This window comes from Stigmatopora argus, chromosome 20 (genome assembly GCF_051989625.1).
Source record: "Stigmatopora argus isolate UIUO_Sarg chromosome 20, RoL_Sarg_1.0, whole genome shotgun sequence".
NCBI lineage: Eukaryota > Metazoa > Chordata > Actinopteri > Syngnathiformes > Syngnathidae > Stigmatopora > Stigmatopora argus.
In genome coordinates, this window is record NC_135406.1 from 1,217,566 (window position 1) to 1,237,188 (window position 19,623).

The following is a 19,623-nucleotide window of genomic DNA, read 5'->3' on the forward strand; positions in this document are numbered from 1 at the left end:
GTTTTAAGGCATTGCACTTTGCAATGGCTTTTCCAACCACCTACGTATTAATGTAGAATACCTGGACTCCTCTCACATATTGTCCTGAATAGACATATTGTCCCATGAGTGTGCCTGAAGACATATGGTGTTTTGCTGCCATCTTGTGGCAGTTTTAAGAAGTACACTCTGCAATTGCTTTTCCAACCATTCCTTGTTACCAGTGCATCACTGTAGTATATTCATAGACTTCGCTCACATCCTATTGTGCTAAGAATGCCTGATCAGATCAGACGTGTGTTTGCTGCCCTCTTGTGGCAATGTTGGACATTGCTTTCACAATGTTCTTGGCTGCTATTATGCATCACTTTTCTATGTGTGAAATTTCGGCGGAAATCCAGCCAAGGTGGCGATTGGCATAAGACATTGCCTGCGATGCAGGCGACCCGGGTTCGATTCTCACTCACAGCTGCATTTACGAACATAAATGCCAGAGTAGTAAAGAGTTGGCAAGAGTGAGAATCGAACCCGAGCCTAATGCATTCGCAAACAGTGTCTTTAACCATTCGACCACAAACGCTTTGCCTAAGAGAAATTGGAAGTCATATTTAACCTGTTTTTTGACAGTGTGCCGAATGTGAGTGACTGAAAATCGGAGATATACAGTCTGAGATAAAACTTCGCCATCTACTCAATGGTCTAATGAGTAGAGTAAGGGACTACGGTGTGGGAGGTCCGGGTACGATCCCTGGCCGGTCACTTTTCTGTTTGAAGGACACGTCTAAATTTTTTTTTTTTTTGTGCGCGATGACGTCACTTCCGAAAAACTATTTAAAGAGGAAGTAATTACGCAGTCGTCCTTTTTCATTTATTGGAAGCTTCGCGTCGCTCCACGCTGGAAAGCCAAAGTAAGTATTCCCAAGTCTGTTCACTTTTTATTTGAGACTAATTTACATTTCTGTTGTTTTAACAGCTCACATGTGGAAAAAGAAGTAAGTACTTTAAATACTTCAAATCAACCTCGAAAATACTTAATGGTCTACTTTCTTCCCACAGGCTGCATCGGTAAGTATTCTGCCAGCTGATCCACTTGGCACCCAAAATGGCTGTTAACCATACTTTTTGACTCTTTCTCCTTTTCTTTTGCAGGCCACTTCGAAGATGTCCGACCCTGCAGGTGAGCACAGGTGAAACGAGCAAACAATTGTTCCACGTGCAGATCTAACTTTCTATTATTCTATTCCAGAAGGCGAAAGTAGAGTAATAAAGATTAAGTTAAGATGACTTACCATGTCCAATTTTGACTCCGGTCTTTGATTCTTGCAGTTGGATTTCATCCACGACGACGTCCACTAGGTTGGTGCACACTGCAACACAAAATGGCGGACGTAAACATTGTCCAACTTTGACGTCTTTTTACGTGACGCTTCTGAACTGATTTACCTTCCACTTTCTTTTGCTGACTAGTTTCCTCGTGTCCACCGGAGGGCGCTGCAGCTCAAGGTGACTGAAGCAGAATTCTTCTGGCTTGATTGCACTGCAAAGGTGAGTGAATGTGCACCATTAAGACGGTAAACACGACTGAATGATATACTCACCCACTTTTTTTTTTCTTGTGTGCAGACTCCTTCCAGTGAAAACGCCATTTTGGAGACCCCCCCCCTTGACCTGCCCCAACTGCTGCACCTGTGAGACAACGAGTTGATTATCTTAATTGTTGCAATCTGCCAATAAAATACAAAGGACAATCAGTTTTGACTCCTTGTGGACTTAAACTTGTGACAATTGTTTTAAATGCAATGTTATTCTTTCACAGTTGCAGTCCAAATGATGCCCTCCTGCTAAATTCATTAAGTGACATGTCGCATCATGCTAAGGTAAGTCTTAACGCCGTTTGCACACTTATTTGAATGCACTTTTAACTTACTTTTTTTGTCTTTAAGTCTCCACACTCTGCTCCGGTGCGACTCCTACTGGTTGGAAGAAGAACTAAAAGACCTCTCACTTTGGACTTCACATCTGGACTTTTGCTCTGAAACAAATAAAAATAAAATGTTACACAAAAAAACAATTTATTTGTTATATATTTTATTTATTATAATTTTTATTCTATATTTTAAATTTAAAAAAAAACTTTTTAAGAATAGGTGGGGCTATGCAAATGACTAGCCAAGAGCAATTTGATTGGTGGAAAAATGGGTGTAAATTTGCTGATTGGTGTAGAATAAGGAAGTAGATGGTGTATGCTGCAACCTGATTGGTTCTCTGTGTATGGGTGTAAATTCGCTGATTGGTGTAGAATAAGGAAGTAGATGGTGTATGCTGCAACCTGATTGGTTCTCTGTGTATGGGTGTAAATTCGCTGATTGGTGTAGAATAAGGAAGTAGATGGTGCATGCTGCCACCTGATTGGTTCTCTGGGAGTGGGTGGGCCATATCGTTGCTGGGCAGGGCTTAAGTTGAGGGGGCTGGCTTTGTCAAAGGCGGCGGGGTTTAAGTCCCCAAAAGGCAGTTTTTAAGGCCAAAGGGGGCGTGGTCGACCAAATGCCGCGCTGTGATTGGCTGTCCGGGGTGGGCGGGGCCAGGGCGGAGCTAAATCCAAATTTGCATTGAGGGGAGGTGGCTAAGTCCAATTTCTAAGGCCCCCGATTGGATGGCGGAGCCGTGACACGTCTCGTTGCCGGGCAGATTTTCTGCTTTTCCGAGGCCACTTTTCCTGACCGTTCTGAGAGCTCTTTTTGGTGGCCGTTTTATGCCCCAAAAAGACACATTTTTAAGGAAAAAAACCTATTTTAAACGTAGTAAGGATGCATTTAGCAAAAAAAGACAAAGACTGATTAAATTTCAACAATATATTGTTAGCAAAAAATGGCTTTTTTGACATTCTGACAGCATCAGATGCCACTGTCGGTCACTGCAGAAGCTCAAGTGTGAGACGTCACATACCCAGTGAGGACACGCGAGTGTCCCGAAGCGATCGGCTGCAGCGCGGGCCCGTCCGGCGGCGCCGTGCACGTCCAAAACGTCCCCGATCCTGTCAAGAAAACGACAACGAGAGCAGTCAGTGACGATTCTAGCATGTATACGACATTACAATCACATCATCAGCCTACCGATATTTATATGTAACCTTACATAAGATGATGCAAGCGCAAAAATAGCATTAGCATCTTCAACTGTAAGACCAAAAATTACATTTATACGACATTACAGCTACATAATTAGCCTACTGATAATGAAAAGTAACCTTACATACGATGATGTGTGAAAATAGCATTAGCATCTTGAACTGTAAGAACTAGAATTACATTTAGACGACATTACAGTCACATAATTAGCCTACCGGTAATGATAAGTAACCTTACATAAGATGATGCGAGCGCGAAAATAGCATTAGCATCTTGAACACAATTAGCCTACCAATATTTACATGTAACTTTACATAAGATGATGCGAGCGCAAAAATAGCATTAGCATCTTGAACACATAATTAGCCTACCAATATTTACATGTAACTTTACATAAGATGATGCGAGCGCAAAAATAGCATTAGCATCTTGAACTGTAATGCATTTAACGAGAGCAGTCAGTGACAATTCTAGCATTTATATGACATTACAGTCACATAATTAGCCTACAGATATCTATATGTAACCTTACATACGATGATGTATGAAAATAGCATTAGCATCTTGAATTGTAAGACCTAGAATTACATTTATACGACATTACAGTCACATAATTAGCCTACCGTTAATTATAAGTAACCTTACATAAGATGATGCGAGCGCAAAAATAGCATTAGCATCTTGAACTTTAAGACCTACATTTACATTTATATGATAAACATACATTATTATTTTTAGCTCTACAAAAGAAGTTCTTGTTTTTCACAGGTGGTCAAATAAATGTGATTCTAATTCAAGCTATTAAATTACCAGCATGCTAAATAAATCTTAAAAACATTGTTTTCAATACAAATATACATTTAATGGAGCATTTCCTACCTTTGTTAGCGCAGGTTGATGGACGTGGAAGCAACTCCATCTTCCGGACCTCCGCTCATGTAAACAAAAAGACATTTTTTTGTGAGCACAAATGCAATTTGACTGAGATCGCACGTTTCAAACACAAAACATTTAGAAAAAAAGTCATTTTGTGCCAATGAGACACTTTGGAGGTCCCTAATATTTTGGCCGTTTGCACACTTGGCCTGGAATGGGAGTCTACTGACCAAAAATAGATTATGTGGGGGTCAATGGGGGGGATTCTGCTACACAATGACATTTTTCTAGCTACTATGAGAGACTATGACCAAATAAACTATAGCTTGAGGGTGTACCTAATATTTTGGCCATTTTGGACACTTCATTAGGTACACTTAGAGGTGCTGGGGGGCCGACTTGAGGTCTGCAATTCTGCTATGATACAGTAAGACCACATAAACTGGGTCGAGGGTGTACCTAATATTTTGACCAGCTAGGACATATCATTAGGTACCCTGCTTGGGGTGGGGGTCACCTTCAGGTCACTTGGGGGCTCTGCTACCCACTCATGACAATCATCTACAGACCAAAATAGAGCATAATACACTATTGGTACGATGCATCTAAGATGTTGGAAACATATCAGGTACTATTGGGGGTGTTGGGGGCCAAGGGTCTAAGGAGGTAACCACTCCACAGTCACAATCTATGAAATCTGTCTACTCAATCCAACTGACTATGAACACCACACTAAAATCTCACAAAATATTAACAACCATTGGAAAAAATATACAAGTGGGTCAATATGAGAAATATGGACACAAATCCATCAACATGGCACATCATTTCACATCCCAATCACTTATTTAAGCTTCGAAGGGCAAGAAAAGAGGAGAATATTACCCAGTGGGCGGAGCTAAAGAAGGTCATAAGCATATTGTCAGATTAAATTGTCCAATTTTCAGGCTTGAAATGCATGGCAAGTGAATACCAAGAGTGTTGGGAAGACATTTGGACTCTTATCCGAGCAATTTGGCTTCATTTCATGCACTTTTAAGTTGGCCACGCCCCTTCGGCATGAAATGGGCCAAAACGTCGACTCAAACCCTGGCAATCCCCTTGCCTTCCAAGCCTTCCAAGCCTTGCACCTTCGGCGCTGGAGTCAGTGGGCGGAGTCTGCGCCAGACCCGCCCACCGGTCCACCCCGAATGCATTTTTTTCCAAGCTCCGCGCACAAAAACACTCCCCTTCAAGTGTCAAAACACACCCTCGGCCGCACTGCGCATGCCCAATAAATTTAAATAAACCCCGCCCGCAAAATAATTTTATCGTTAAATAAAACCAGCCTATTTCATCAAATGTCAACATTGAGCCATGCATTCTTTTCTGTCAAGCTTTTCCTCAGGTGCAATCTTTAAAAACAATGAAAAAGTATTCATTTGGATTCATTTACTCATCACAAATATGATTTTAAATACTGTATAGCCATTATTGGGTTATGCCTTTCATGGAAAATTAATATTTGAGCCAATCTGTCATTGTGAAATATTTAAAAATAAACCAGTCTACATTTGCAGATTTTCAGTATCATTTGATATATATCTAGAATAGTTTTTTCCCACTTTGTGGCAGATAATCAAATAAATCATAAATTGGGGAAATGGTTCATTAAATTGTGGGGGTTGGCTAAATGTTTTGATCTGATCTGGGATATGAAGATCAAGCTGAACAGAATAAAGTGCACGTTTTACAAGTAGAAATATACATCAGAAGACGCTTGTAGTAGAAAATTGCAGCATTTCTTACCTTGTTCGTGACTTTCGTTGTGCAGCCTGCACCGAGTGCAAAAAATCAGCCAAAAAACCTCGAAAAAACTCCTTTCTTGCGGACTTCTGTTCATGTAATCCATCAAACGTCAATCAGTTGTTTTTACTGTAAATTCCCCCATTTAGATCATGCGTTAAAACGCCAAAAAACAGTTTAAAAACAAAAGAAAGCACGACAAACAAATTCGCCTCTCGCTTCTTGTTCCGCTTTCAGTTCCACTTCCGGGTCGCTGGTGCCAGTGTCAACCTGGGTTTCCCTCTGACGTCATTTAGGGGACGCCCACGTTAACGCGCCTGCGCAAACGACATATTACGTATAAACAGAGCGACAAAAGCAGACGTAAACAAATCCTGCTTGTACTTTGTTTCCCCGATTTCCCTTCCAAATAATTCGAACGGTTTATTGCTTTTCAAAAAAATTGAGCCACGTGAAATGACTTTCTTTCCAATCACCCTCTTCTTTTACGAGAGTTTCCCACTTTAATGAACACCTTATTGTTTAATGTGTACATATGTAGTTACTATCAGCTTTCTTATACTTTTGCGTGACTTAACCTATCTTCCAGACATCTCTGACAGGCTTTTTCTTGGCCAACAACATAACCATTTTCCATTTCATCTTCGTTTTTAAGACAAATTAAATCAAATCAAATTAAATTGACAGTGCAAGCAATAGGCAGGAAAGTTGAGGCATTGTTTTTGTTTGTTTCCGTATGAAGGGTGATTGGTTTGGAGCCTTTATTTTGGTATAATTGGACATCCGTTGTGATTTAAGAAATTAAGATGCGTAAATATGGTATACACCTTCCACTTCCTTATTTTATACCAATCAGCAAATTTACACTCATTTCTTCACCAATCAAATTGCTCTTGACTAGTCATTTGCATAACCCCGCCCTTCTTTAAAAAGTAATTGTTTGTGTATAACTTTATTTTTATTTGTTACAGAGCAAAAGTCCAGATGTGAAGTCTAAAGTAAGAGGTCTTGAAGTTCTTCTTCCAACCAGTAGGAGACGCACCGAAGCAGAGTGTAGAGACCTAAGACAAAAAAGTAAGTCAAGTGCATTCAAATAAGTGTGCAAACGGCGATAAGACTTACCTTAGCATTATGCGATGTGTCACTTGTTGTTGTATTGAGCAGGACGGCATCATTTGGACTGCAACTGTGGAAGAATAACAGTGCATTTAAGACAATTGTTACAAATTAGAGTTCACAATTGATTGTCATTTGTATTTTATTGGCAGATTGCAATAATGAAGATAATCAACTCGTTGTCTCACAGGTGCAGTAGTTGGGGCGGGTCAAGGCGGGTTTCCAAAATGGCGTTTTCACTGGAATGAGTCTGCACACAAGAAAGAAAGTGGGTGAGAATTACGTACATTCAGACGTGTTTACCGTCTCAATGGTGCACATTCACTCACCTTTGCAATACAATGAAGCCCTTAGAATTTTGCTTCAGTCACCTTGAGCTGCAGCGCCCTCCGGTAGACACAAAACTAGTCAGTAAAAGAAAGTGGAAGGTAAATCAGAGCTCAGAAGCGTCGCGTAAAAAGACGTCCAAGTTGGACAATATTCTCGTCCGCCAATTTGTCTTGCAGTGTGCACCAACCTTGTGGACGTCGTCGTGGATGAAATCCAACTGCAAGAATCAAAGTTGGACATGGTAAGTCATCTTAACTTAAACTTTGTTACTCTACTTTCGCCTTCTGGAATAGATTAATAGACAGTTAGATTTGCACGTGGATCAATTGTTTGCTCGTTTCACCTGTGCTTCCCTGCAGGGTCAGACATCTTGGAAGTGGCCTGCAAAAGAAAAGAAGAAAGAGTCAAGAGTATTTTTGGTGCCAAGTGGATCATCTGACAGAATACTTACCGATTGCAGCCTGTGGGAAGAAATTAGACCATTTAGTATTTTCGAGGTTGATTTAGAGTATTTAAAGTACTTACTTGCTTCTTTTTTCCACATGTGAGCTGTTAAAACAACGGAAATGTAAATTAGTCTCAAATAAAAAGTGAACAGACTTGGGAATACTTACTTTGGCTTTCCAGCGTGGAGCGACGCGGAGATTCCAATAAATGAAAGAGGACGACTGCGCAATTACTTCCTCTTTAAATAGTTTTTCGGAAGTGACGTAAACGCGCGCAAAAAAAAAAGTTTAAAAAAATAATAATTTAGACGCGCCCTTCAATTAAAAAAGTGACCGGCCAGGACTCGTACCCGGACGTCCCGCACCGTAGTCACTTACTCTATTCATCTGACCAACGAGCAGATGCTAAGAGTTGATCTCAGAATGTATATCTCCAATTTTCAGTCACTCACATTCGGAAGACTGTCAAAAACAGGTTAAATATGACTTCCAATTTCTCTCAGGCAAAGCGTTTGTGGTCGAACGGTTAAAGATACTGATTGAGAATGCAGTAGACTCGGGTTCGATTCTCACTCTTGGCAGCTCTTTGGCATTTATGTTCGTAAATTCAGCAGCGAGTGAGAATCGAACCCGGGTCCCCTGCATCGCAGGCAATGTCTTTTGCCATTCGCCACCTTAGCTGAATTTCCGCCGAAATTTCACACATAGATAAGTGATAAAAAAAAAAATAGCAGCAGGAGGGCAGCAAACACGTCTGATCAGGCATACTTAGCACAATATGATGCGAGCGAAGTCTATGAATATACTACAGTGATGCACTGGTAACAAGGAGTTGTTTGGAAAAGCAATTGGAGAGTGTAATGCTTAAAACTGCCACAAGGCAGCAACACACCATATGTCTATACAGGCACACTCATAGGACAATATGTGAGAGGAGGTATATTGTAGTACTAGAAAACAGTATACGGAGTTGGTTGGAAAAGCCATTGCAAAGTGCCATGCCTTAAAAGCACCACAAGAGGACAGCAAGTTAGAATATGTCTATTCAGGCACACTCAGGACAATATGTGAGAGGAGTCCAGGTATATTCTACATTAATACGTAGTTGGTTGGAAAAGCCATTGCAAAGTGCAACGCTTTAAAACCGCCACAAGAGGGCATCAAGTTTAACATGTCTTGTCGAGAATAAAATAGCGTGTCTTCATACTCGCCTACAGAGTCACAACACAAAATCAAGGAACTAAGATTTTTTGTGGTTTATTACTTTATTGGAGAGGGCTCAAGATGAATATTGCACATCATTTGTATGAGGAAGTTGGGGGTGACGCTGGGGAACACATTGAAAATAAAGTTCGACCAAATACACAAGTGTCTTGTCTACTTTTGTCATAAAATAAACACAAAATAAAGGTGATTGTCATAGGATGGCAAGTGGAAGTCAGCCGTCTGCCCCTAGGAACAAGTCCAGTATGCACCAAGAGAGGACCAAACACATTACATCTGCACCTGGCTGCGAATAAATGGATAAAAAAAAAACAATGAAAAGAGAACATGTTCATTAGATGGAACAGTTCATCAACTGTAAGTGTCATTAACAATGACGATAATTTGAGGCGGATGAGTCCACTCATCTCATCTTGTTTCTATTGACCGAATAGTACGCTCAAAAAGACTACATTTATCTAAAATGATGCGCAGGAGACGAATTGTTTGGATCAGCGTCTGTTTGTTTACCACGACTTCCGCATTCGAGGATCTTCTTCTTTCAATAAAAGGCGCTTTGCAAAACTGTTGGCAATACAGTGTCCTCGTGTGGACTGGATGTGTAATGACGGCCTTGTTTCTCATAAACGACTATGTGTATACGACCATTGTGTTTTCCTCCAATATAAGAAGGGAATTTTCGTCTATTTATGGCAGTATATTATATTGGAGGAAGATTCCTCTTGCTATACATGGACGTTTAGAGGAAAATAAATTTATATATATATATATATATATATATATATATATATATAAATATATATATATATATATATATATATATATATAAATATATATATATATATATATATATAAATATATATATATATATATATATATATATATATATATATATATATACATACATACATATATGTACACATATATACACATATACATACATATATATATACATACATATATGCACATATATATACATATATACACACATATATATATATATATACATAATACACACATATATTCACATATATATACATAATACATACATACATATATACATATATATATACATACATATATACACATATATACATACATATATACACATATATACATATATATGATGGTGTTTTTCCCCAGGTAAAAATGACCAAATATGCATTAAATAATAATAATAATAATAATAATCGGACAGAGGCCCTGTCGTCATCATCAACAACAAAAAGCCTACTTGTCATCACTATAACAAGATTTTTTTTTAAAGCAACCATGTATACATAGCCCAAAATTATAGCAGCCTGTTTATTTTTTTTATTGCCAAGACACTGATAAGTAAGTGATGTTATACAGATCGAGAAGCGATCCAGTCGACTCCAAATGTCCATGACCCAATTTTGCAACCCCGGCGCCGAGCCGTCTAGAGTTTGGGCCGCAGGGATCCGACGGCGGGTTTGTCGCAGCAGAACTCTTTCCACCAGGACGGGCGCTCCAGCGCCTGGCGTCCCTGCGTCACCGTGGACCACAGGTTCGCGTACAGCTGCCCGTCGGCGTTCCCGATGGGCGAGTTGAGGACGAAGTCCGGCGGGGCCATGGCGTCCACCAGCGCCACCGCGTCGTCTTTTAGCTGCAAACAAGGCCACTTGGTTTGACTCTCATTTATTCCCCCCCCGGCGGACGCTCGTCGGCGGGCGAGACGGACCTGGCCGCAGAGAGCCAAAATGGCGCTCCGGATCAAGTGGGCCGGCTCTTTTCCGCTCAGGAAGCCACCTGCGTGCAAAGGTTTGCGGGGAACGTTGATCTCTTTGACTCTTTGTTTTTTTTAGGGTACCTTGGTACAGCGTGGCCATGTGGCCGCTGAGACTCCAAAGTCCGTAGAGCGCGCACAGCTTCTCGAGGACCCCCCGGAGCCGGAGGGGCGTGTCCTCGTGCCGGACCTGGTCGCGGAACCTCTGAAGGCAGCAGTGCTCCACGTAGGCCAGGGCCAGGTCGCGACAGTAGTAGACCTGCGAGGGCGAAAGGCGTGGTCTAAGTAGTTGGACGTGAAGGCGACCCCGGTTACGGTCCTCATGCCTGGCTATCGTTGCGGGCTCGGAAGTCGTCCTGGCCCGAGGTTCGGAGCCGCTCCAGTCGTTGGTGACTTTCCTCCAGGAGGAAGCACACCAGCCACTTGTAGGCCGCCAGCGCCACTAAAACAAAGCGGCTGGAGTTTGTTCCTCAACTTTGCGCCCCGCCACAAAGTACCCGCCGAGTCGGCGCAGTCGTCCACGCCGCGCGCCGCGAAGCGACTCTCTCGGATCCGGGGGAAGTCGTCCAGGAAGTCGACCGTGCCCAGAGGCGATTGGATCCGGACGCCGCCTGACTCAAACACGAACGGAAACTGAGCGGGCGGAGGACGGCGGGAAAGGTCTGGAGGAAAGACGGGAGGGAGGCCTGACCTCGCCGCTTCGCGTCCATCCACGCCAGAAGGTAGTTGGCGGTCTGCTGGAGTAAGACGTTGTTGTCCCCCTCGTAGGTGCAGTTGGGGTCGTTGTCGTCGCGCAGGCTGCCCAGCCGGTTCACTGCCAAAAGGAGGACCGGATAGTCTCGAACGAACACGTTCGGGGGCGGGACCGAGGACCCGGACGCTCACTGGCCAAGTAACCGTGACCGCCGCAGGCCTCGCGGCACTCCTGGATTCCCCGCTGGGCCGTCCACGAAGACGAGGGCTTGGCCGAGCAGGCCAGCGCGTGGAGCTCCCGTCCTAGCTCCGCCTTCACAAAGAAAACCAATAAACACGGGCGCCGGCTCTCCGACTTGACATTGTGCAACTCTGTGCCTGTCGGTCCGCTTGGTCCTTCATCATCTGTCCGATCCGAAACTCCACGTAGTTGCTGAAGAGGGATTTGGAGAAACACTCCAGGGCGTACGCCGCCGCCAGATACGGGATCAGGCGCCATTGCTGACAACGCAGATAACATCAAGATAATAAGAACAAATATCCGTCCATCTGGGTCTGGACGGATCTTGAGTCCGCTGACCTGCAACTGGTACTCCAGCACGGGGAGCTCCTCGCCGTCCTTGGGTCCGAACTGTCTCCTGGTAGCGGAGAAACGAACCGCCACGATCAAGGCCAGCTTGAGGTTGACGAGGGCCATCCTGGCAATGGAGACCCTCCCGGCGGACAGCGCTCCCAGGGACGCCCCGAACCGCTTGTTGGGGTCCTCGGTGAGCCCAAAACTCCGCATCAAGGATCGTCAAAGTCACTTTCCGCAAGGACCCGGTCTTACCTGGAAGGGGGTGACGTAAGTGCCGTCGGGGGTCACGTCTCCCGTCTTGTTCAGGAGATTCTCCCGCGGGATCCTCACGTTGTGGAACAACGCAAACCTGGACCGGAGTCATTCATTGACCGATGCGCCATCCAAGGATGGAACATTGAGGCCTGTTCTTTTGTGGCGCCAGAGGGGAGGCGGAGTCTGCAGCTTTACTGTGAATTCCGACTTGAACGTACCCGTTATCCAGTCCGTTCTGGCCCAGTTTCTTGCCCATGTCTCCGACCAACACGCCAGGCAGAGCCAGCAACGTCCTGGGATCTCGCACCTGCGTGGGAGGTCTCGCTTACGTTGGCGCTCAAGCACCACCCGGCGATTGCGACCGGCGTACCGGGACCACAAAACTGTGCAGGCCGTGGCAGGCCCCGTCGGGCGTGTAGAGCTGCGCCAGGACCAGCGCGTGGGTGGCGGTCTTTCCCAGGTTGCCCACCCAAAACTTGGCGGCCTCGAAATCCGGGGAGTTGACGACGAACTCCTGCGTGGCGGCCTCGTAGGTTGCGGTGGTCCGCATGGCTCGGGTGTTGCTGCCGTGACTCAGCTCGGTCAGCGCGAAGCATCCGAACATCTACGAGAAAAAACGAGACAAACGCGGGTCACGGCCGGACGGCGTCCGTTCGTTCCCACGGACGTCGGACTTACCGTCATGTCGTCGGAAGAGTCCACGTATTTGCGGTGTCGCGCCGAGCCGCCGCTGGCCACCGTCGCCCCGAACATCTGAAATAGGCTTTTAAAATCCCGTCCCGCGACATGGAGACCGGCCAGGACGCACTCACGCCTTTGTTGAGGAAAAACTTGGCCGCTAAAGACCAGTCGTACATTCCCAAGCAGTCATTGAGGACCACCGTCTTCCACGGGTCCATCACGGCCTCCTCATTGGTCAGGAAGTCGTAGCGGAAGAGCTGCTTCACCCTGCGGGTTTCCAGACAAATTGATGGAGTCAGCAGAAGTCCGGCCAAAATGTGGTCCGGCGCCCCCGCACCTGAGGAAAGTGAGCTCCCGCATTTTCTCCATGGGAAGGTCTTCGCCCGGCGTCCTGGAGAAAAGCGGGTCGCTCTCCAACGCGGCGAAGATGCGTCGCTGTGACGAGAAAGCCCGCCTGAGAGGAACGAAGACGGCCAGAGAAGAGCAAGGCGGCGGTTTTACCTTCAAGGCCATAACTTCTTCTCCTTCCAAAAAGACAAGCATGTCCTTCCACGGGAAAGAAGCTTTTTGTCTGTAGATGTCCAACGGCCCGCCGGGAAGGTCGGCAACTTCATGCTTCATGGTCTTCTGAACTTCTGAACAAAGACTTGATTTTCACAAAAAATGGGACCTGCAACTTTGAACAAAGCACACATGGAGCAATTTGAATTCCAAAATTCTTGAAATGTATTGATTTAAATTCTCGAGTCAATGACTTTAGCGAATATTTCAGTAAATCGCTACAATTCCATTCCTTCGTCAGTTCAGAAATCGCGATTAATAATTGCCCTCGCTGAACCTCCTTCTAAAGTTATCGATGCAGGACGAAGGTCAAGTTCTTGTCAAACTATGACAAAGTTGATGACAAACAAAGATTGATCCATGGAAAAATCCAATTGTTTACTCACACATGCCTTCATATTTACAAAAAAAATCGCTGTTATAAAAGTCAGGAAATCGCAAGCGATATTCATCCAAGTTCCCTCTTACCTGTCAGCAGCGTTTGGTAACCATTGAACCCAAACGCCCGATTAAAAAAGAAGACATTTGGTGAACATTGGCCAGGACACGGGACACGCCCATTCCACTCTCAACTCGGAAGTCAACAGAGCAGCAGAAGCGAGGACAAGTGCGCCATCTTGAGGCGGTTTTGCAGCCGACTGAATTTCAATTTGTCACTTATAAACAATGCCAAAGTTCCTTTAAACCCACGGAACTCAAAACAGATCCATCTTTTCAAAGTGTTTATTCTTTGAGACCAATGGACATCAGCAACAAAACAAAGACCGTGAAATGAAAATTGAAATGATCCCTTGCAAAAACTCAAATAACGTGAGGAGGAGGAGCCATGTTGCCCCCCTAACTTTCATCCACATTTTTAAACTCGCCAGACCCCGAGGCCGTGACCTCTCTTTCGTCCGAGGGGCAGGGGACGAAGTCGGCCATCATGGAGGCGATGATGTCTTCGTCCATCTGGGGGAGGGAGACAAGAGTTCTGTTCAGTGTTTTCATTTAAATGAAAGAAGAGACCCGAATGGCGCCACGGCGAACCTTTTTCTTCTCCGTGCTGGGTCCCGCCTCATGGTCCGGGTTTTCGTCGTCTCTCTTGCGCTTGATCCCCTTGGCCTCCTCTCCGTCTCCCTCGTCCTTGCCTCCTTCCGTCCCCGAGGGTCGCCCATCGCCGTCGTCGTCCTCCTCCGGCCGCTCTTCCGGGCCCGATAGGGCGGCGGGCTCGGCGGGCGGTGGGGCGCCGGCGTCGGGAGGGGGTACCAGGAGTTCGTTTTGGAGGACGGGCGGCTGGTCGTCGGCCGCGCTCGCCTCCCGTGAGGGGTCCGGCTCGGCGTCCTGCGGGAACGGCAAATACATTTATGACCTCGATATTTTACGGCGGGTTCCGTCGGGGAGCGTACCTGCGGTTTCGCCTGGAGGTCGACGTCGGGCGGGTCTCGTCGGAGGGCGGGCCGGTCCGGCGACGGCGGCGGCGGCTCTTCCCGCTCCTCCAGCGCTCCCCCGGTCACGCACAGGATCTGCGGCATGGCGGGGTCATCCGGCCTTTCGGTCTCCTCCTGGTCCTCCTCCCTGGTGCCCTCCAGGACTCCGATGCACTCCACCTCCTGCACCTTGGCGCGCTCGTCGGCGACGTCTCCTCGGCCGAGCCGGACCTCCTGGACGCCTCCGACGGCGTCTTCGTCGGCGCCGGAAACGGCCGGCGGCGCGGGTTCCGCCCGGAGCACCTTCTCCTCCTCGATGCCGCCGACGTCGGCGTCGTCGTCCTCCGCCCCCTCCAAAGGCGGCATGTCCTCGTCCAGTTCGCCGTCTTCCTCCTCCTCCTCGTCCTCTTCCTCTTCCCCTTCTTCGTCAAACTCCTCGCCCTCGCAGGACTCCCCCTCGGGAAAATCGCTCCCTTCCTCCTCCTCCTCGTCTTCCTCGTCCTCCAGGTCTTCGTCATCTTCCAGGTCTTCCTCCTCCTCGTCCGTGCTGTTGATGTTGATGACGGCGGAGTCTTCGTGGTTGGCGGCCGAGGAGACCCTCCCCGGCGGCGCGGTTAGCTGATTCGGAAGCTGGTGCAACTGCAGCCCGAGACCCCCGGGGGCCGCCGGCTGCATCAGCATTTGCTGAAGCTGCGGTCTGGCGCCCGGCATCTCGCTCGCTCCCGCCGCTCCCATCGGGAAGGGGGCCACCCCCGAGGAAGGCGGCGGGGCGAAGGAGTTGATGGGGGCGCTGGGAAGGGGGGAGGGGGCGGCGGCCAGGTCGTTGGGGAGGGGTACCGCCTCCACGGTGACAGGCGGCGCCGGCTCGGTGGCTAGGCCGCCCGCCGCCGGGGGGACGACCGTGGGGTTCTGCGGGGGAGCCGCGGCGGAGACCTCCGCGGGTTCGCGAGTCGCCGTGGCGAGCATCCCCGGCGGAATGATGACCACGCTGTCGTCAGAGTCGCTGTCCAGCGAGATCTCGGCGTCCTCGTCCTCCTCTTTGTCGTAGCGGACAAAAACGGGTCTCTGGCCTTCCGGGAGGCCCAGGCCGGCCGGCTCCGGCTGCTGGTGCCCGTGAGGGGACAGGATCACGTCCGACGGGGCGTGGCCCGGAACCAGAGACAGGTGGTTCTCCAGGGAGCCCAGCAGACCCAGCGAGTGGCGGGCGGGGAAGGGGACCGTGGAGCCCGGGCCGCCCAGGATCGTCGGCAGCGGGAGCCCGGGCGTGGGGCCCTGGGAGGACGGGAGGACCGGGGCGGAGGGGGCGCCCTTCAAGTTGAGGGGTGGTAAGGCTAGGGCGATGGAGGGAGCGCGCGGGTGCACCAGCGAGTTACACACCGTCAACGCCTCGGCGCAGAACGAAGACACCTGAAAGGCAACCGGCGCCGTTGAGCACGCGTTTGGCGGCGACCCCTAGAACGCCTTCGACATCCACCTTAAGGTTGCGGTCCAGGCGCCCTCGGCTGAGAATGGACACGGCGCAGGTGAGAGGCGGCGGCCAGGAGGGGGACGGAACCAGGACCAGGGCCAGCAGCAACCTCAAAGTCCAAACACACGGGGGATAGAACACTCGCACCGGCGAACGAGAGTACGTTGACGGCGTACCTGTAGAGTTCCCGTCGCGCGAGGGCGCCGCCGTACTGCCCGCTGATGCTCCCGGCGGACTCCGAGGCCGCGGAGCAGTTGGACTGCTGCTGGTGCAAGCGCACGCACAGCGGCAGCAGAACCTCGTGGAGACGCTAGCGCGCCCAAAGAACAATTTGGCCAACCTGCGCCTTGAAGGTTCTCTCGCCAAGACGCACTTACCTTGTGCATGTCGTCCTTGAGGAGGGTCCCGCTGGTCAGGACGATTCGTCTCAAGGCTTAGAAAGGCAACAAAGTGACAGAAGTCATTCGGAAGACCGAGAGCGGGCCTTTGATGGGCTTACCTCTGAGAGCCGCGAGGCAGGTGTCCTGATTGGCCAAAGCGTCGCCCTTCCTCTGGAGCGACGGCCCGACCGCATCCGCCATGACCAACGGTTTGGTCCTGCGAGGCCCCGGTTTGCCACCAGGAACCGCCTCGGCCAACAAGCCGGCGCGGAGCTGCGGGGGACCACGAGACGGGAGAGACCTCGGTCACCCTGTGAGCTCTTTTGAGCTCGGCCGATTAAAAAAAGCCGCCAGACCTTGACCGACTCCGCCCCGGGAGTGACGTCGTCGAGGAGGTGGCTGAAAAGCAGCTCGCTGTGGGTGGGACTCCCTTGGAGGATGCCGGCGGAGGCACCTGCCACCTGCACCCACGCTTCAAGGCTCTTGTAGGCTGCGACGCGCACCATGCTTTAGAAAGAAAGACTAAGTGCTAACTTTAACTCTTTGAGGTCTGTCTGCTAGCCTTGACATACCAGTAAGCTCTTTGCTGCCCAGGGTTGGCTTCAGGTGGGGGTGTCCAGAGACTCAGGGTTTGGGCAAACAGTCTCTGGATCACCGCGGCGTACTGCACCACGCTGGTCCGCACGCTGCGGCCAAGAGGACCCGTCAACATCTCCCGGGTTTTTCTCGGCACGCACGCAACTTACGTGGTGAAGAGCGCGGTCAAGACCTCCAGCGTGCCGGTGTGCACGGCGGGCAGAAGCAGCACCCTCACGCTTCCGTCGCCTGTTAAATTCTGCCACAAGGCGCAAAGGGAACATGGATTACTCGGGGATAGGTGCCGGCGCGGGTGCGGCGCGGGCGGATCCTCACAATGCTCTTGGGACCGAGGGCGAGAGCTCGACACACCAGGTTGAGAACGGGCCTGACGGGCAATCGCACGGCCGACGACGGGTCCACGCTGCGGCACGGGGGGAGCACGTGGTGAGGGTGCGGTCGGGGAAAGGCAGACTGGGGTACTAGAGACCCAAAGCGGAGACATTGAGGCCTACCCGAGTGTGTGCTTGAGTGCGAGGCACACTGCCGTGTATCTCTGCTGCAACTGCAACGGGAGCAACGCATCCAACTGGTTGAGATGAGGGAAGCCGAGTTCCATGCCAGGACCTTCGTACTGCGCCGTTCTGTCTACGGAGGCGTACGGCGCAGGGTTAGCGGCTAACCCTCACCCTTCCACGGGCGATGGCCGCGACAACCGGGCGGAGAGCGTACCCGCTTCCGGGTCCTGGTAGAGGTGAGAGAGCACCACGTTGGCCGAGGCCAACAGACAGTGAACCTGATCGGTCCAGCGGTCGGCTCGACCGGCGCCCGCCCGGTCGTTGAGGCCTCCCAGGGACGGGAGGCGCCCGAAGCAGCGGCAGGCCATCTGCCGAGACCGCAAGGAACGCGGAATGTGACGGGTGGGCTCGTCGGGGGCGACGGCGCCCCGACGCCGGTACAGACCTCTTGGGTTTTCTTGTTAGTGCTGTCCATTTTGGAGAGGAAATACGCCCCCAGTTTGTCCTAAAACAACAACGCTCATCAGCATCAGACTAAGACCGCGCTGGAAACGGGACTCAGTGGGTTTTACCCGCAGGGATCCGCACGCTCGGGGGTAGTAGGTCATGCATGCCGTCATTCCCTCCATCGCCGCTAGCTCGCACTGACGTCGGAAAAGAACGGTGAGTGTCGTCGACGGGACGGGGGCGCCGTCGCGTGTGGCTCACCTCGGTCTTGAGGCCCAGCAGAGAGGTTAGAGTTCCCAGAATGCAGTTGAGGCCCACTTCCCGCGCCAGCTCTGGCAGTTGAGACGAGTACTGCAGCAAGTCTTGCAAGATGAACACGGCCAGTTGTACCGTCTGAACGGGGGCCTGCGACTGCGGAAGAAGTTTTAAGCTAACGCCGTGAGACACCAGGCCGTCGCGTTTTGAGACTCACCTGAATGACTTGCTGTAGCGAGCGCAGCCACGACAGGCAGTGTTGCTGGAAGAGCTCGGACGAACTGTCCTGGACCAGCATGGAGAGAAGACACAGGCCCTCGAATCTGCCAAGCGCCGACAGAAAACTTGGTAGGAAGGCGAGCAAAACGGCAACGTGTACCAACAATGGAGAAGATACTCACTTGGTTTTGCTGGAAGCCATTTTGGCGTTGCTGAAGCCAAGCAGACCACCAAGAGCGCTGGAGCCCTGTCAACATCATTAATGAACTTCTAGTGACTATTTCAGCAGTTGGTGTGGAATAAACTTGTTTCAAATGCTTATTTCAATCAATTTTGCAAAATATATCTATATTTGGGGTCTAATCATCACTATCATTTGAAACGTGGACGCCTTTTTCCGTTGTAAAAACTTTTTAGAACACCATTTTGTGAAGCTTGACCGTTTTTCCTTGCATACATTTGAGAATATGTACTTTAGACTTGCATTAGACCTACTTTTGCATACAGATGAAAGACTTGTAGCATCTGAAGCATGCATGAATAACAAAAGGGGGCAGTACGCTAGCTAGGGAGCAAGCACGCGAGCAGCATGTGTGCCTGCGTGTTTTGCGGCTGTACCTGCGAACTGAAGACGCCATGCTGGCGGTAGTTTTCCAACAAGCCGGGTAAAAACTCGGGACGCTGTTCTTTGAGAACCAACAGCAAACCTTCAGTTAAACGCCCCGCTATCGCGCCGTTTAGCCAGGACGCTGCCGACATCTTTCTTGTCTGCCAAGGTGGCGTCACACGAGATGCGACCAATGACGTCATTTTAACTGGACAGATAGTTCTGTCATTGAATTTTTTTCCCTTTAGTTTTCCCCGAGAAAGGCTTTATGTGTCATTATGTCAAAAGTTGTCGATTTAATTTTTCTAAATAAACTCTTTATTAACTCCTACAAATATTTTGTCGC

The 19,623-nt window shown here is 49.0% G+C and overlaps 2 protein-coding genes and 5 long non-coding RNA genes across 10 annotated transcripts; 1 reads left to right on the forward strand and 6 right to left on the reverse strand.

Moving 5' to 3' along the window:
- The first annotated feature begins 828 nt into the window (after positions 1 to 828).
- On the forward strand, positions 829 to 2,050 carry LOC144066305 (uncharacterized). The gene is made up of 7 exons (XR_013297465.1): positions 829 to 887; positions 953 to 1,156; positions 1,306 to 1,335; positions 1,447 to 1,524; positions 1,603 to 1,667; positions 1,796 to 1,856; positions 1,923 to 2,050. It is a non-coding gene; the product is annotated as an uncharacterized LOC144066305 (long non-coding RNA).
- LOC144066306 (uncharacterized) lies at positions 895 to 1,568 on the reverse strand. The gene is made up of 2 exons (XR_013297466.1): positions 1,423 to 1,568; positions 895 to 1,346 (listed from the first exon to the last, which is right to left on the reverse strand). It is a non-coding gene; the product is annotated as an uncharacterized LOC144066306 (long non-coding RNA).
- LOC144066308 (uncharacterized) lies at positions 1,905 to 6,012 on the reverse strand. The gene is made up of 4 exons (XR_013297468.1): positions 5,772 to 6,012; positions 3,987 to 4,035; positions 2,926 to 3,013; positions 1,905 to 2,011 (listed from the first exon to the last, which is right to left on the reverse strand). It is a non-coding gene; the product is annotated as an uncharacterized LOC144066308 (long non-coding RNA).
- A 482-nt stretch (positions 6,013 to 6,494) lies between these two features.
- Positions 6,495 to 7,284, reverse strand: LOC144066309 (uncharacterized). Its single transcript, XR_013297469.1, has 4 exons — positions 7,214 to 7,284; positions 7,073 to 7,134; positions 6,891 to 6,954; positions 6,495 to 6,829 (listed from the first exon to the last, which is right to left on the reverse strand). It is a non-coding gene; the product is annotated as an uncharacterized LOC144066309 (long non-coding RNA).
- Positions 7,285 to 7,304: 20 nt separating this feature from the next.
- On the reverse strand, positions 7,305 to 7,875 carry LOC144066310 (uncharacterized). 2 transcript variants are annotated; one of them, XR_013297471.1, is made up of 4 exons: positions 7,829 to 7,875; positions 7,666 to 7,763; positions 7,558 to 7,595; positions 7,305 to 7,431 (listed from the first exon to the last, which is right to left on the reverse strand). It is a non-coding gene; the product is annotated as an uncharacterized LOC144066310 (long non-coding RNA). The 2 variants fall into 2 exon arrangements; XR_013297470.1 differs by having other exon boundaries at positions 7,558 to 7,763; positions 7,829 to 7,874.
- A 2,300-nt stretch (positions 7,876 to 10,175) lies between these two features.
- Positions 10,176 to 13,992, reverse strand: acox3 (acyl-CoA oxidase 3, pristanoyl). 3 transcript variants are annotated; one of them, XM_077589687.1, is made up of 17 exons: positions 13,867 to 13,992; positions 13,339 to 13,513; positions 13,175 to 13,272; positions 12,969 to 13,104; positions 12,835 to 12,909; positions 12,527 to 12,760; positions 12,375 to 12,463; positions 12,154 to 12,250; positions 11,905 to 12,087; positions 11,703 to 11,825; positions 11,517 to 11,637; positions 11,323 to 11,445; positions 11,129 to 11,242; positions 10,958 to 11,073; positions 10,716 to 10,890; positions 10,587 to 10,654; positions 10,176 to 10,511 (listed from the first exon to the last, which is right to left on the reverse strand). In XM_077589687.1, exons 2-17 carry the CDS (start codon positions 13,456 to 13,458, stop codon positions 10,305 to 10,307), a joined length of 2,079 nt encoding a protein of 692 aa, XP_077445813.1. In that variant the 5' UTR covers positions 13,459 to 13,513; positions 13,867 to 13,992; the 3' UTR covers positions 10,176 to 10,304. The 3 variants fall into 3 exon arrangements, with proteins under 3 accessions (XP_077445813.1, XP_077445814.1, XP_077445815.1); XM_077589688.1 differs by having other exon boundaries at positions 13,339 to 13,507; positions 13,867 to 13,989; XM_077589689.1 differs by lacking the exons at positions 13,175 to 13,272; positions 13,339 to 13,513; positions 13,867 to 13,992 and having other exon boundaries at positions 12,971 to 13,107.
- Positions 13,993 to 14,105: 113 nt separating this feature from the next.
- On the reverse strand, positions 14,106 to 19,472 carry pelp1 (proline, glutamate and leucine rich protein 1). Its single transcript, XM_077589671.1, has 19 exons — positions 19,289 to 19,472; positions 18,853 to 18,917; positions 18,669 to 18,774; positions 18,458 to 18,607; positions 18,322 to 18,393; positions 18,195 to 18,254; positions 17,964 to 18,117; positions 17,747 to 17,879; positions 17,568 to 17,655; positions 17,402 to 17,490; positions 17,228 to 17,341; positions 17,012 to 17,162; positions 16,775 to 16,928; positions 16,653 to 16,708; positions 16,452 to 16,585; positions 16,282 to 16,384; positions 14,787 to 16,214; positions 14,428 to 14,721; positions 14,106 to 14,349 (listed from the first exon to the last, which is right to left on the reverse strand). Exons 1-19 carry the CDS (start codon positions 19,427 to 19,429, stop codon positions 14,236 to 14,238), a joined length of 3,606 nt encoding a protein of 1,201 aa, XP_077445797.1. The 5' UTR covers positions 19,430 to 19,472; the 3' UTR covers positions 14,106 to 14,235.
- Positions 19,473 to 19,623: the final 151 nt, after the last annotated feature.